This window comes from Danio rerio, chromosome 5, assembly GCF_052040795.2.
Source record: "Danio rerio strain M-AB ecotype USA chromosome 5, GRCz13ab, whole genome shotgun sequence".
In the NCBI taxonomy this organism is placed as follows: Eukaryota; Metazoa; Chordata; class Actinopteri; order Cypriniformes; family Danionidae; genus Danio; species Danio rerio.
Genome location: NC_141025.1, coordinates 56,569,684 through 56,585,721, shown reverse-complemented (window position 1 = coordinate 56,585,721; position 16,038 = coordinate 56,569,684). Strand labels below are relative to the sequence as shown.

General features: G+C 35.2%; 1 protein-coding gene and 1 long non-coding RNA gene across 10 annotated transcripts in view; one reads left to right on the top strand and one right to left on the bottom strand.

The window, feature by feature from the left end:
- The window catches only part of rasgrf2b (Ras protein-specific guanine nucleotide-releasing factor 2b), a 121,611-nt gene that overhangs the window by 57,774 nt on the left and 47,799 nt on the right, over positions 1–16,038 (bottom strand). For all 9 annotated transcript variants that reach the window (XR_015490228.1, XR_015490229.1, XR_015490230.1 and 6 more), the window contains 4 exon segments: positions 13,881–13,987; positions 6,179–6,326; positions 3,404–3,493; positions 3,054–3,307 (listed from right to left, as the gene is read on the bottom strand). Coding sequence is in view for 6 of the 9 variants with exons in the window: in NM_001128233.1 (NP_001121705.1) it covers positions 3,054–3,307; positions 3,404–3,493; positions 6,179–6,326; positions 13,881–13,987 (599 nt within the window). In the remaining 3 variants the exon portion in view is untranslated.
- Positions 9,058–14,867, top strand: LOC147844390 (uncharacterized). Its single transcript, XR_015491780.1, has 3 exons — positions 9,058–11,153; positions 11,269–11,455; positions 11,983–14,867. It is a non-coding gene; the product is annotated as an uncharacterized LOC147844390 (long non-coding RNA).

The following is a 16,038-nucleotide window of genomic DNA, read 5'->3' as shown; positions in this document are numbered from 1 at the left end:
GGCAAAGGAGAGAAGATTTTTCACGACTTAATCGATCGCGGATGTTTGTTTTTATTGTGCGGATGCAAAAAAAAAAAGTGTTAAATGATGACAATAATAGTAAAATGTGTAAAAATAAAGAAAGTAAACTGCTATAATATCCAAAATTATATATTTTTTAATTGGTTGTAGCAAGGCTAAAACAAAGAACATTTCAAAACATTTGTAGGGTATAATTAACATACTGTACAATATTCACTACATTTAAATGAAATGTTTCAAAGCACAACACAATTCAGCTAGTCTACCCTACAACATCATTTGGTATAATTATTATAATTTTGATTAAACATGCGACGTGGCAGGTGTGGTGTTGCTGACTATTTCTGTGTTGCAGATAGATGCAAATTAAGTAGTCCTAGCATGCAAACAAGCTGTCACAACACTGCAGTAATAATGTGTCAACACTGAGGCTCTCTTGTATACATATTTTACATAGCCCAGGCTAATCGGGAAAACATGCTTGTGGTTTAATTTCTAAAAAACGATATTATGTTGCTTGTTGCATTTAATGCATCACTTTCAGGGTTGTGTCACACTTGTTGCTTGGTTCAAACAGAGTGCAGTTTATATGAAAAAGTTAATGTTTATGCTTTTCTAAACTACCTGTAGCAATTGGTCTGTGTTCAGATACACTACACTGCAAAAAGCAACTAGCTGACTTTACTTAAAAAACTGAGTAAACCCTGTGGCTTAAAATTATTAAAGCTGCAGTAGGTGATCTGTTAAAATGCTAACCGTTAGCATAATAGCTTTGAAAACACAGTCCCTCCCCTGCAGTAAAAAGCCACGCCTCCTGAAATCACGAACGTGCACATTAAAGATGACAGTAGACAACCCACTAGATCATGTCATTCGCCAGTAAGAAAACTTTATAGAACTTTATAATACTACAATTACCAACGAATAACTGTATTATATCTAGCACATTTTCAGTTGTGTAGTAAGTTAAACTTGTCAAAATGTGAAACATTTCATGCAATAATGTGAACTCCAATATTGATTCAGAATTTTAAAAAGTTCTGATTCAGCATTTGTTTTTGCACAAATGACGGATCTGCGTGAACGAGTGTGCAGATGTGCAAATCTACAAATCTACACAATTATCAGAACAATGGGAAGTATTGGCCCGACAATTTTTAATTGGATGAACATTTTTTTGCCTCACTCAGAATATAAAAATACATAGAAATACATAGAAATTCATTTAGATAATTTACTTTTATCACTACTATTGAACCAGCACAACAAAAAAAAAATGTTTCTGAAGACAATCACCTACTGCACCTTTAGGTAAATGAATTGTTTGCATACTTAAAAAAAAAAAAAGTTAAGTAAAATGTTAAGTTCCAATTGTACTCACCATTTAAATTAAAGTCAGCTTGTTGTTTTAAGGTAATGGTTTTACTCACTTTTTAAAGTAAAGTAACAAACTGATTTTTACAGTGTACGTACATGTGAATGTGAAAGTAACTCAAACCTGGGTAAGCACTTGTTCAGAATGTAGGTAGGCAACACAACATGCTTTTTAGCTGATTAGCAAGTCATTAGTTCAACAAAACACTTTGAGAAAGACCGTTTGATTATTTACATTGCATAAAAGTGATTACAGAGTGAGCATGCAGTGTGATTGTGTTGAATAAGTGGCATAAGATTGGCAAATTAATAGCTAGAAAACAAGCTTTCAGCTTGAAGGTTTTATTGCATTAAAACTCAATGTATTGGGTCTGACATGTGTTATGTCTTCTGTTGACCAAGATGAATGCAAATGCTCTAGGATTTGACAAAAGTTTGTGGTTTCTACAAGTTTTGGTTCTCTTTTATTACGTCAAATTTTACCCAAGCACAACAGTTTATTCCTGTACCAGGTAGACTACTTTGTCTAAAAATAAGTCAATTTGGGGTGCATTTGTTAATTAACTAAGGTCGCAAGTTCTGTTATTACAAACATAGTTTGCTGATTTGGCGTTTCTCGTATCCATCGTTCCAATAAACATTCGCAAACTGCGTCGCAAACTTGTACAACAGCAACTACACCTCTGGAGCTGTCGTTAGAAACACAATTCCTGGTTGTGTTCTATTCCCAGTTATCCCCAATGCCCTATTCATTTAGAAACTTTTTCTGTTTAAACTTGGAATGATTAAAAAAAAAAAAAAACATTTAAGTCATCACTCTTACGTGTAGTTTGCTCTCAAAGTATTTTTACAGTTCAGTTTTAGCGATCTTCATATTGACAATTTCGCTCCCTTGGCAGTGCACTTTGTAAACATTACTGCCATTTTGAACTCATGATGAAAGCTATAGGTGACCTATTATTTAAAAGCAGAATTTACTTTGTCTCCAAAGCTTGTGAAAAACAAAAATATAGCCTACAAGGTTTTAATTTATAGTAGGTTATTTACTACTACATGATATGATCATATGATTATGTGAAAATAAAAGTGATTTGATTTTTTGATTCGATTTTACTAAGAAATGTATATGTACTGTGGGCCTATATAACATATGTACTGTGGGCCTATATAACATATAGTGTTAAGCATGTTAGTTAGAACATGTTAGTTTCAATGTGTCAAATTTTAAAAGTAGAATTTTACAATAAATAACATAAAATAAAATAAATTAATAAATAAACATATTAAATAATAAATAAAGATCCTACTTAATAATAATAAAAATAATAATAATTATTAAGTCAGATTTACAAAAAGAATGTTGTTTTTCAAGCAACCTTGTGTTCTCACAGCAATTCGTAACTTTTTGTTTTGGTGGCCAATTTTTTATGGATTTGTATTTCATTCAAACAATTTAGTATGATGTGATCTTCCACCAATTATGGTTGGGTTTAGGGGTAGGGTTGGGTGCCATGCATCTTTTTTTAAATCGTACATTTTTGTACGACTGCACTTATACAAATTTGTATAAATTAGTCCCAAAATTGACTAAGTGTAAAATAGTTAAGTTTCCAATCGAGATCAGGGTGTTCAAGCCATATAAGTCAACAATTACGCACCTGTTAAGGAATATGCTACTGACATCATCATGGCTTATAGGTGGTTTCTTGGAGCTGGCGGCCATTCTGAGTGGCCTCAGGAAGCAGTTGACTAAAATGGAAAGCTGATGGACGTACTCAGTCTCAGCCTCCACCATGTTGAAGACGATCTGATTCCTCTTCCTCATGCTCTCAGCATGAGGAGAACAGATGTAGTCCTGCACAATAATCTTCCACTTCCTTCTACACAGCCACCCTCGCATGAAGCTCTGGACCTACAGAGACAAAGTGTTTAGGATTATCATTTGTGGTCATTTGAGTATGATGATCGAGATCATGCAGAATAACCTCAGGAGGTTGTTTATTTTTACCTTTTTAATTTTTTTAATATCAGGATCTTCCTCTTCCTGAAATACATGGTAGGGGCGCATTCTTTCCTTGGTTTTGTTCAAGGCTATAATCTTTAAGAGAGAACAAAATACGACATAACTGAGCAACACAGTTTAAAAAAACGCTTGCGAAAGGAAATTGGTGGAAGTGACTGTCAAGATGATTGGGCAGTAAATGGTTGCTTTGATTATAATTTGACAAATCAGATAATGCTTGGGTTTTTAGCGCTCATACTTCTCAATGAAGGATCTGTGTGTCGTAAATTTGGGTCAATGCGACCCTGTGTGGGTGCTGGCACATCAGATATCCATCTAAACTTCCTCTCCATGGACATTTTCCTTCCTTCAATCAACAGCCATCATCAAAAAGCTCTCGCACTAAACCTTTATCGGGCATTTACTCTGGATGCAAATCGGTTAAATGCCCTGCAGCTTATCTCCCAGTATGTGTGGTCTATATGCACAAACCAATGACTTTAGTTTACTGAAGCGCTATTGTGCTTTAAATTCAGGGTAGTAGTCATACTTGTCATATATACAGTTGAAATCAGAATGATTAAACCCCCTTTGAAATGTTTTTCTTTTTTAAATATTTCCCAAATGATGTTTAACCGAGCAAAGAAATATTCACAGTATGTCTAATAATATTTAATTTTTTTCTGAAGTAAGTCTTATTTGTTTTATTTTGGCTAGAGTAAAAGCAGTTTTTATTTTTTAAAACCATTTCAAGGTAAAAATTATTAGCCCCTTTAAGTTATTTTTTTTTCCCGATAGTCTGCAGAACAAACCATCCTTATACAATAACTTGCCTAATTACCCTAACCTGCCTAGTTAACCTAATTAACATAGTTAAGCCTTTAAATGTCACTTTAAGCTGTAAAATCTAATAAAATATTATTTACTGTCATCATGGCAAAGATAAAATCAACAGGGAATAAACAGGGAGGCTAATAGTTCTGACTTCAGCTCTATATTTTTTGTTCATTTCAGATAAAAAAAAATATAAAACTCTTTACTCCTTCTCTGTAAAAGTGGATTATTGTAACAAAATATTTATTATATTGTGATATGTAAGCACACTCTTATTGTTGTAAACTGAGCATTTCATATAAAAAACATAGTTACGTATTAAAATCTTGACTTTATGTTATCAAGTGTCTTTATGTTCCCCAGTAGTAGTCGTCTTTAAAATTTATTTTACAATGTTTTTTTTTCTCCTCATGAAATATTCAAAACTCACAATGAGTTTGAAAACAGATGCTTCTGTTCAAAACAACAAAGCATTGCTCTTGTGGCTTTATCATTTATTCATAGAAGAATACTACTATTATAATCGGCACGCAACCACATAAAACTATTTTGTGACAATTTTTATTAAATATCAGATATGCATCTGAAATGGTAGTGCAAGAAAACCATTATGTACTATCAGATTTATCAAAATTAACCAATAAGCAAAGTCAGCAGCCGCTTAGCACCCCAGAACATTTAGGGCCTCCCATACATCTAAAAGTATAAATTATACACATAACATAATTTTCTATTATAATTTGTATGGTGAAGGTCTAACCAATTCAATTGTAACTTAATTATAACATCTACACAGATTTGTCTTAGGTAAAGATTCAGTTTTAAACAGTTTATTATTTTTGATTTATTCATTATCGTGTGTGTGTGTGTGTGTGTGTGTGTGTGTGTGTGTGTGTGTGTGTGTGTGTGTGTGTGTGTGTGTGTGTGTGTGTGTGTGTGTGTGTGTGTAAAAATGTGTTTGTATTTGTATGTATATATATACACACATTTCTATTAAAGCTATCAGATATACATTATATCCAATATTTATTATATCCAACTGTTAAGATCTTGTCAAACCATATAAGCATTCTAACATTATATATATATATATATATATATATATATATATATATATATATATATATATATATATATATATATATATATATATATATATATATATATTATGTGTCTGAATAATGGAATAATGTTTGCTTTGAAGAAAATGGATTGGTGGATGGATGTAAGGATGGATGGATGGAAGTTTATTTATAAATCATATTTCATATTTCACATTTTAACAATGGCAATTCAAAGTGCTAAACGCAAAATAAAATAATCTTAATCACACATTAAGTATAAGAAATAAAAATAAAAAAAGAATTCAAATGATTAAAAACAGATAAAAAATGTATTCAAACTAGTTTCAGATAGATAGCTACATAGATGCATTAGATACATACTGAGAAGGTCGTATAATCAGCTTAATAACGATAACACCTTCCTCATTGCTTTGCATTGATTTACACTCTGAATTGTGTGTTCACATGCCACTGACCCTGCAATGTCAATAATAGGGCATAATTGTCATCCCCATGGTGACTGGGCCAATGGGGAGCATAGTTCCCGGTAACATGCCTAGGGAACAGAAAAGGTGCAGAGCAGCAGAGATGCTCTTTGGTACACTGGGACCAAATATGCTTACTGGTAACCTTAACAACAAAAAGAAATAGCACAAACTAGAAGAAGCAATAAGATAAAACCACAAGCCCATGTTGTGCTCCATATCAGGATTGTAAAGTCACAAATGCTTTTAGTACACAGGATCATTCAGTAATGGTGACATTTTGGAGACCTGCACTGTTATTAGATTAATGGGATCTAGAGTGGTTCACTGATTCATAAAATTGGACTACACGTTAGAAAACAGCCCATTAAATGGCACAGCTCAAGCATAGACCATACCTCAGCTTTAAGCCTCTCAATCTCAGTGTCTTGGTCCTCCAGTTGTGTGCGGAGCTGGTTTGCTGCCACTTTCTCCGTCTCCACGATTTGCACCAGGTGGATGTATTTCTGCATGAGAACCTCACGCTCGATGATGATATCAGAGTAGCTGGAATATAAGAGTTTGGTTGGTTAAGCACGGTCAGATACTATCAGGCCGCTACTGCATTTGATAATATATCAACAAGCTAGATCATGTAATATTGTTGTGCCTAATTGGTAAACATGAAGAATTCAGATGCAAAAGCCTCTTAATGCTACCAGAAAGCTTGGTCTAAAATGTGTGTTTTTCTACTTATTCCCTGTGTATTTTCAGATATTTCACTGTTTTGATGAATGGGTTTTTTTCAATGCCTTTAAAGTCAAACAACAGCAGAGATGGCAAAAATACACACATCTTAATTAACTTAAGTAAAAGTTCAGATACTCAAGTCTAAATTGACTCTGGTAAACGTACTGACTGCACATTTTTGCTCAAGTAAAAATAAAGAAATACAGCCTGAAATATGCCCTTAAGTAAAAAGGTATAAATTACTACTACCTGAATTAGTTTTACAGTGGTAACTATACTCCATGTACATCAGGTTTAAATTCTTAAAGTATATTTAAACATCTTTTATGTAAAATATCTTACTTGGGACAATACTAAATAAAAAAAAAAAAAAAAAAAAAAATACATATATATATATATATATATATATATATATATATATATATATATATATATATATATATATATATATATATATATATATATATGTATTTTGTATAATCTCTGTTATTTTGTTAAAATTACTCACATGTTGGCACATTCTTTAAGGGGTATGTAAACTTTTAAGCACAACTCCATACATCTGTTTGTTGCCTGGTTTGTTAGTTTGTTTTCAGAGTATTGTGTATATTTTATTTAAGGATTAGGTCATTTGGTGCTGTTATTGCATTTTTGCATATTTTTCACTTAATAAATTCCTAAACCTTGGCATTGTTTTTCTTTATATATATAAATCATGCTGTATAAACACTTCTGATGTTTTAAAATATTTTTTGAACAATCTATCTAACAATAAATAAATGAAGACAAACGTGTGTGCATATGCATGTTAAAACTATGAAACAATATGAAGTCTGCACTAGGAAACATTAACTTTTTGCAAACAAAGTAAAAATACATCTCAGTGCATCAAGCACTCATAGAGTATTTAATTGCTTTAGTAACGGAACAAACATGGTTGTTTAAGTTTTTTCGCGCTATTGGATTGAAAGATCAGAGAAGTACAGTACATCATAATAGGAAGTGGACAAAAGATTTAACCCCTTTTAAATGCCAGCTTTAAACAGAAATGTTAATTGTGTGAGGCTCAAAACACATTAAAACAAAAGTAACGAGCCTAATTTAAAAGTAAAAGTAAAAAAAGTAAAAGTAAAAAGTAAAAAGTTGTCAGAAAAATAAATAGTGGAGTAAAGTACTGATACCAGAAAAATCTTCTTAAGTACCGTAACGCAGTATTTGTACTTCGTAACTTCCCATCTTTAAATAACAGCATATAAACATAGGAGAAAATGCTTATTTTAGAAGAACATTTCAGATGGCATTTAAAGGTTTTTGCATCTGAACTCATCATATACATTCACATGCTCTCTAGAATACTCAGTGATTGGTCAGTCATGACATTTCAAGGTACAGTATGTCTAATGTTATTCCTAAATAACCAGTTATACATCCGGTTACTTCAAATCACCTTGACTGTCAGTGAATACGACCCAACATCCCTGTTTTGGCTGTCTCACCACTGTTTTGGACGGTCTTTTGGTTTTGTTTCTGTCAGCTTACAGATGACAGAATTAATAAACAATTATGGTTTAGAACAATGTTTGGTGTCTAATTTTTACATTTTGTGCCAAGTGGAAGTGTAAATAGTAAGATAAAGTGCATACAATAATTTTTTTTTTACAAAGTAAAACACTTCATTCAATTAATCAATCAATCAATCAATCAATCAATCAATCAATCAATCAATCAATCAATCAATCAATCAATCAATCAATCAATCAATCAATCAATCAATCAATCAATCAATCAATCAATAATAAAGCCTGTCAGGTTTTATTCCACAATAACAACAGCCTGGATGTATTTATCTCCTATTTATTAGTATATATATAATATAAGCTTAGTACATTGGGGTCATAAATAGATATGTTGTTGCAACAACCCTCATTTGGTATTAAGGGGGAAAAAATGTACCAAAAAAATCTCCATCACAATATATTACCATCAGCAGCCTTAACCGCTGACACAGGCAGAATGGACTCATGCTTTCATGTTGTCTATGCCAAATTATGATCCCATCATCTGAATGTCACAGCGGAAATCAATACTCATTCAACTAGCCCACCCTTTTCCAATCATCTATTGACCAGTTTTCATGAACCTCTGTGAATTATAGTTAGCTAACAGGAGTATCACCATTCCTGTGTTCTATTGCCAGTTCCAACGTTCCAACGAATGATTTCAAAAAAACATTAAAGCCGTCACTCTTATGTGTAATTTGCTATCACATTTCACAAGTATTTTTTACAGTTCGGTTTTATTTCAAACAGCGGCAACTTAGTGAATATTAAGTAATATTAATGAATATTACACCTGCTCAATGAAAATCAGATGATTCACTACATTAATAAATCTGACATAACTTAATCAGAAATCTAAAAAGGAGAGAAAAAGAGTAGACATCAATAGCAGCAGATAACAGTGCAGTACTTATTTTATAACTCTAACAGTGCCGTCTTGGTCTAGTGGTTAGCACTACTCAGCAGGATATTTTTTTTTTTTCATTTTTAGTGTTAAGACAAATAATACTATTTGGGTTACTTGTGTAGGGGTACATTTTTGTGTGTGTGTGTGTGTGTGTGTGTGTGTGTGTGTGTGTGTGTGTGTGTGTGTGTGTGTGTGTGTGTGTGTGTGTGTGTGTGTGTGTGTGTGACGCTGACGTCCGTTACAAAGGACCTTGAAGAAAACGTGTTAGTGTCATTAGAAACTGAATTGTAAATAACGTTATTTTAATATAGTCAGTCGTCGATTGAGGTGGGCCGGTCTAAGGCTTGAAACTCCAGAGCTAAAAAGGAGTCCCACTCCGGCCCTGGCTTAGCCTCTTTATTAATCCAGGGTCGCCACAGTGGAATAAACCTCCATCTTATCCAGCACATGTTTTATGCAGCGGATGCACTTCCAGCTGCAGCCGTTCTATGTGAAAAATACATACACACTCATTCACACTCATACTGTACACTCATGCATACACAATTTAGCCTACCCAATTCACCTGTACCGCATGTCTTTGCACTGTGGGGGAAACCGAAGCACCTGAAGGAAACCCACATGAACGCAGGGAGAACATTCAAACTCCACACAGAAACGCCAACTGACCCGCTCAACCAGCGACCATCGAACCAGCGACCTTCTTGCTGTGAGGCAACATCACGACCTACTGCGCCACTGCGTCGCTTACTAAAACTAATATTGAATTTAAAAAATGTGTGTGTGCATGTAAAACAATTTGCACAAAAACCTTATGGGGATTTTCTTTAAAGAAGTTGTTAGTCCACCTAGTTTAGAGCATCTTTATAGACATTTTACATTATAACTAATGTGGTTCAAATGATGGATCTGCAACAGAGAATCTACAGTTTTGGGAAACACTCATCACTACATCGTTCTTTTCCCAAGCGATGCATCGTACTAGTTCAGCCATGAGTTATGTTGTTGTTTGGGAAATGCACCCTTGGTCATTCTCCTCTGACCTATGGCAAATTTTCCTACAAACTAAATATTTTCTGTTTTTCAGATGTTTCTCTGTAAATCCTAGTGTTGGTTATGTGTGAAAATCCCAGCAGATCAGCATTATCTGAAATACTGAGACCAGTCAATACTGTATTAAAGTCACGTAAATGATCTTTGCTTATCATTCTGAAGGCAGATGATCTTGACTACGCCTGAAAGGAAAGTGATCAAAGCTTCTGATTAATTTCATTTAACATTCATTCATTCATTCATTTTCCTTCGGCTCCTTATTTATCAGGAGTCGCCACAGTGAACTGCCAACTATTCAGGCATATGTTACGCAGCGGATGCCCGTTGGCCCGTCCATGCCAACACAGGGAGAACAAGCTAACTCAACACAGAAATGCCAACTGATCCAGCCGGAACTCAAACCAGAGAGGCGACAGTGCTAACGACTGATTGATTGATTGATTGATTGATTGATTGATTGATTGATAAAACTTGCCAGAGTTACTGCATTGTGTCATGTGACTGAAAACTATGTATGTGTGCGCAGATTCCGTTTGGGCCTATTGATGACCTAGTCTTGGCTTGAAAAAAAACTTAGTCATGTGACTGAAAACTATGAATGCACACTCTCTGATTCTCTTTCATGCGCTCATCTAATAAATATTTTTTATTCTTTTTTACTACGTTTTATTCTCGTCATATTGATCAAACTTGCCTACAAATATCTTAACAAACAAAGGCATTAAACATGCATCATAATTATGTCGTTAGGTGTGATGCACCTTATCTTTAAGTATTGTCCATATTTTATTTCCAGCTGCATTTAGATGAACAATGTCAGCCTGTTTGACTGAAGGCCAGTACGGCCTGTCCAGATGTTCAGAGGCACATCTGCTCATGGGGAACCCACTAATCCATTAGATTCAGCCCATCTTCCTAGTGACGCAACACAAATGTACACTGCAGATTGAGCATAAATCTGTATAAGAAGTATAAACCTCTGCAGTGTCACCATGAGAGTGGACTAAATCTCAGAGGGTTTTTGTGTCTGCAGATTATTACGTGTATTTGTGTGTGTGTGTGTGTGTGTGTGTGTGTGTGTGTGTGTGTCTGTGTGTGTGTGTGTGTGTGTGTGTGTGTGTGTGTGTGTGTGTGTGGGGTGTGTGGGGTGTGTGTGTGTGTGTGTGTGTGTGTGTGTGTGTGTGTGTGTGTGTGTGTGTGTGTGTGTGTGTGTATGTGTGTGTGTATGTTTGTGTCTTAGCTGAGGTGCCTAAAAACAACAACATCAGAAACATCTGAAATGACTAGTTTGTTCCACCCTTGCTGACCTAAAAATACATAAAATTGCATTTGATTGATTGCTTAAAATTAACTGTATCATTTATCATTTGTAATCATTTCAGTTTTAATCATTTCATCAAACCGGCGAGGCAGTGGTGCAGTAGGTAGTGCTGTCGCCTCACAGCAAGAAGTTTGCTGGGTCGCTGGTTCTAACCTCGGCTCAGTTGGCGTTTCTTTGTGGAGTTTGCATGTTCTCCCTGCCTTCGCGTGGGTTTCCTCCGGGTGCTGCGGTTTCCCCCACAGTCCAAAGACATGCGGTACAGGTGAATTGGATAAGCTAAATTGTCCTTAGTGTGTGTGTGAATGTGTGTGTGGATGTTTCCCAGGGATGGGTTGCGGCTGGAAGGGTATCCGCTGTGTAAAAACTTGCCGGATAAGTTGCCGGTTGATTCCGCTGTGGCGACCCCGGATTAATAAAGGGACTAAGCCGACAAGAAAATGAATGAATGAATGAATGAAATTCCTCAACCTAATAAATAATTAAATTAATAGTAAGCAATAATTTTTAATGCTATGTTTGCTATGTTTCTTTTAGCATTCAGCTGGAAGTATTTATTTATGTATTACTGTGGTACATACAGTTGGAGGTTAGAAAGTAACTGTACTTAAATTACCTTTCTGCTAAAAAGTAAAGTAAGGGATTACTTTTCATTTTTAGGTAATGTATTTACAATTACATATAATGTACTTGCAATACTTTAAATGAATGTAACAGATGTTTAAAAATCAATTCATTGAAGCAGAGTAATTGTAGTTTCGTTAATTCATTCAATTATTTTCCTTCAGCTTAGTCCCTTTATTCATCAGGGGTCGCCACAGCAGAATGATCCACCTACTTTTCCAGCATATGTTTTACACATTGGATGCCCCTCCATCTGCAACCCAGCACTGGGAAACACCAATAGACACTCATTCACACACACATACACTACAGCTAATTTAGTTTATTCAATTTACATATAGCGCAAGTCTTTGCACAGTGGGGGAAACCAGAGCAGCTGGAAGAAACCCACACTAACGAGGGGAGATTATGCAAACTCCACACAGAAATGCCAACTGATTCAGCCGGGACTCGAACCAACTACCTTCATGCTGTGAGGCCACAGTGCTAACCACTGAGCCACCGTTTCGCCCTGTAGTTTTATTGTACAATAATATTTTGCACAATAATTTTAGTCCTCAAATGAATGTTATATTTTAAGAAACCTAATTTATCAAAAAGATTGGACATGCTTTAGAAACAATGACTTGTATGAGAAATAATTTCATGAAAATATAAGGTATAGATTCAGAGAAGAAGAAATGATGTGTATTTACTATAAATGTATTTTGTTGCTATTAAAATATGTAGCATAATCAGCTAAAGAATGTTAGACTTTCAAACCAATATACAAAAGCTTAAGAATGTATGAAATAGAAACTAAGAAAACTGTCAATATATGGTACTCTTTATAAGAAATATGTGCCGGATCCAGTAAAACATGAACACGCATTTCCCTTCAGAACTAATGGAGCGTTTTCTGTAGTTTGCAAAATATGTATTTAATTGTGTGTTGTAACCGCTCCATGTGGCTTGCAATTACTTACCTTTTATAGATCAGTGCTTTTACTGTATCTCTCAGGTTATATCTTTATAGGGCTAGTCACATTTTACATCCAAAACCCACATGCTTCTTCCTTTATCAAAATACTTTTCTGAACTTGCAATCCTATGCCGTTTGCCTTAGCTATGGCCACCATCAGCTATTTTTCACACGCACAGAACGTTCAATCTTCAAAATAGTTGAACTTTCGCCACTGTGTGGATTTATATTAAATTAACAATTGTCGCTGTTATTACTTGGGGCTAACTAGTAACTAGTAGGCGCAGAAGGCCGCTACTGGCCCATAGCTGATAACCACTGATAAAGCCGATGCAATCCAGTGATAACATTCGAATCGGCTGCCCAAATTCAACCAATCTCTAAAATGACTTTTAAAAATCTGTTTGAAAATACCGCAAAAGTATTATTCTTATTTGCTTAAAAGTATTCAAGTTGCTAAAAAGTCTTATCTTGCCTGAGGCACTAAAGAAGACGGAAATGTTGCATCTTAAAAAGCAAAAAATAGGTGCATGATGCCTCTGGCAACTGTGTTTCCACAGTCTGATATTACAGCTTAATATTCAGTCTTGCTCTAAGGCAGATCTGTGATACAACAAATAAAGCGGTTTAAGCTTTCTTTGGAGGTTTGTCTGTTGGAGATGAGATGTATAAAACATGACTGCGAAGTTTTATCTTAGGCTGCACGTCTGAGCACCGAGGAGAGAAGAACAACAGTGCTGTCAACCTCAGCGTGGCTTATTTGTTGCTGTGCTGCTCTGCTGTGACAGGGATAAATGCACAATGCGCTTGACTTAACCCGCTCTGATGTGTCTCTTTCTTATTATGATGATTTCATTTTTTCAGCCTGAGAGAAAAGCTTCTTTAGTGCGGCTAAATATTATCCTTCATTGAGCAGGAAAGAAAAAAATGGCACGCACTGCCACATTACCTGGCCTGCTGGATGGCTTCAACCCATTCATCACAGTCAGACTCTTCTTCCGTCCGTAGCTCCAGAGGCTTCTGTCCATCATGGCCGAAGACCACAAGGAAATATTGCTAGAAAAATAGACAGAAACAAATTTTAAAAAGGGACCTACAGTACAAGCCTGCCTCCCTGTGTGTGTACAGGTATTTGTGGTATACAGGGACACAAAGTTGAAGACTTACAGTGCTCAGCATATATAAGTACACTCCTCACATATCTATCTTTTAAATTAATACTTCTAATAGAAAGCTATACAATATTTTATGTGCATATACATTATATTAGTCAGTACTGAAGCCAAATCTGGAGCTTATCTAAAATAACTTACGATAAAACTAGTGCAGATAAATTTATGTTATAGAAAAAAATAAAGTAAAAATTTTAAAAGAGGAAAAATCGTTTATTCATTCATTTTCTTTTTGGCTTAGTCCTGTTATTAATCTGGGGTCACCACAGTGGAATGAACTGCCAACTTATTCAGCACATGTTTTAACCGCAGATGCCCTTCCAGCTGCAACCCATCTCTGGGATGACATCCATACATGCTCATTCACACTCATACACTACGGACAATTTAGCTTACCCAATTCACCTATACCGCATGTAAAAAAAAAAAAGGTGTTTTATGTTCCACAAAGTAGGGCAACATGGTGGCTCAGTGGTTATCACTGTCGCCACAGGGCAAGGAGATCACTGGTTCAAGTCCTGGCTGGGTCAGTTAGCATTTTTGTGTGGAGTTTGCATGTTTTCCACATGTTCCTCTGGGTGCTCTAGCTTCCCCCACAGTCTAAAGACATGTGCTAAAGGGGAATGGAATAAGCTAAATTGGCCGGAGTGTATGAGTACAATTGAATGTGTATGGGTGATTCCCAGTACTGGCTTGCAGCTGGAAGGGCATCAGCTGTGTAAAATATGTGCTGGATAAGTTGATGATTCATTCCGCTGTGGCGATCTCTGATTAATAAAGGGATTAAGCCAAAGGGATATGAATGATGTTCTACAAAATGCAATGTTTAATTTAAAAACTGTTTAATTTCTATTACTAGAAAAGCAGACTCTCAACAGAGTTTAAATTAGGTTATATAATATTTATACAAGAACAAACCAATTGTTGAAAAAGAAAAGCAATTAATTAAGAGATTTAGGCATTATTTTGTACCTTATTTGTGCCTAAATTAAACAGTGTCTCCCACGAACAAAACAGCACATGACACCACAAAAGGCCTCCTTTTACATATTCACATCAGAGCACTTGTTCTGCATTACAGACTGACAGAAACACCAAGCTTATACTGGCAACACACAAATGCACACAGAATTTGTCAAAAAAAAAAATGACATACAGGTTTATGAGAGTCTAAGCACTGTACGGTTTCAGGCCATCTGCAATGCAAATAAACACACGCAACCGCTGAACAGCAGGTGTGAGAGCAGTTGAATCAGCTTTTGTCATAATGACCTGAGGGAAAATTCATATTTTGAGTCGGTTATAGAATGTGTGTGTTCAGTCACGATGATGAGCTGCTTTACACGGTATAGAAGACCACACTTAGAATATCACACATTTAATATCCATTGTTTAGTAGAGACTGATCTTATTTATTGCTTTTTTTAATTAGTATAAATATTTTAGATTAACTTTTTATGACAAGAATAACATGGAAATGTAGAAAAACAATAAACAACAAAAGAATAAAATACAAAATTTTCTACCTCCTATTATAAGTTACAGTTCCACTCAAACTCAAAACCCCGTACACACGCAAACTCACACACGCACATACATACAAAGGCACGCATGGGAACAGTCATATTCAAATGCAAATGTACGTTTTCTTGCAGTTGGAAATTAATCAACTGTAACATTCAACCATCAAAACATTTTTCTATTAAGAAATGCAAGCAATCGGGAAGTAGTGTATGAGTGTGAATGAGTGGGTATTGATGTTTTCCAGTGATGGGTTGCGGCTGTATTTGCTGCATAAAACATATGCTGGATGAGTTGGCGGATCATTCCGCTGTGGCGACCCCAGATGAATAAAGGGACTAAGCTAAAAAGAAAATAAATGAATGAACATTTCCCATTATTCATTCATTCCTTCATTTTCTTCTCGGCTAAGTC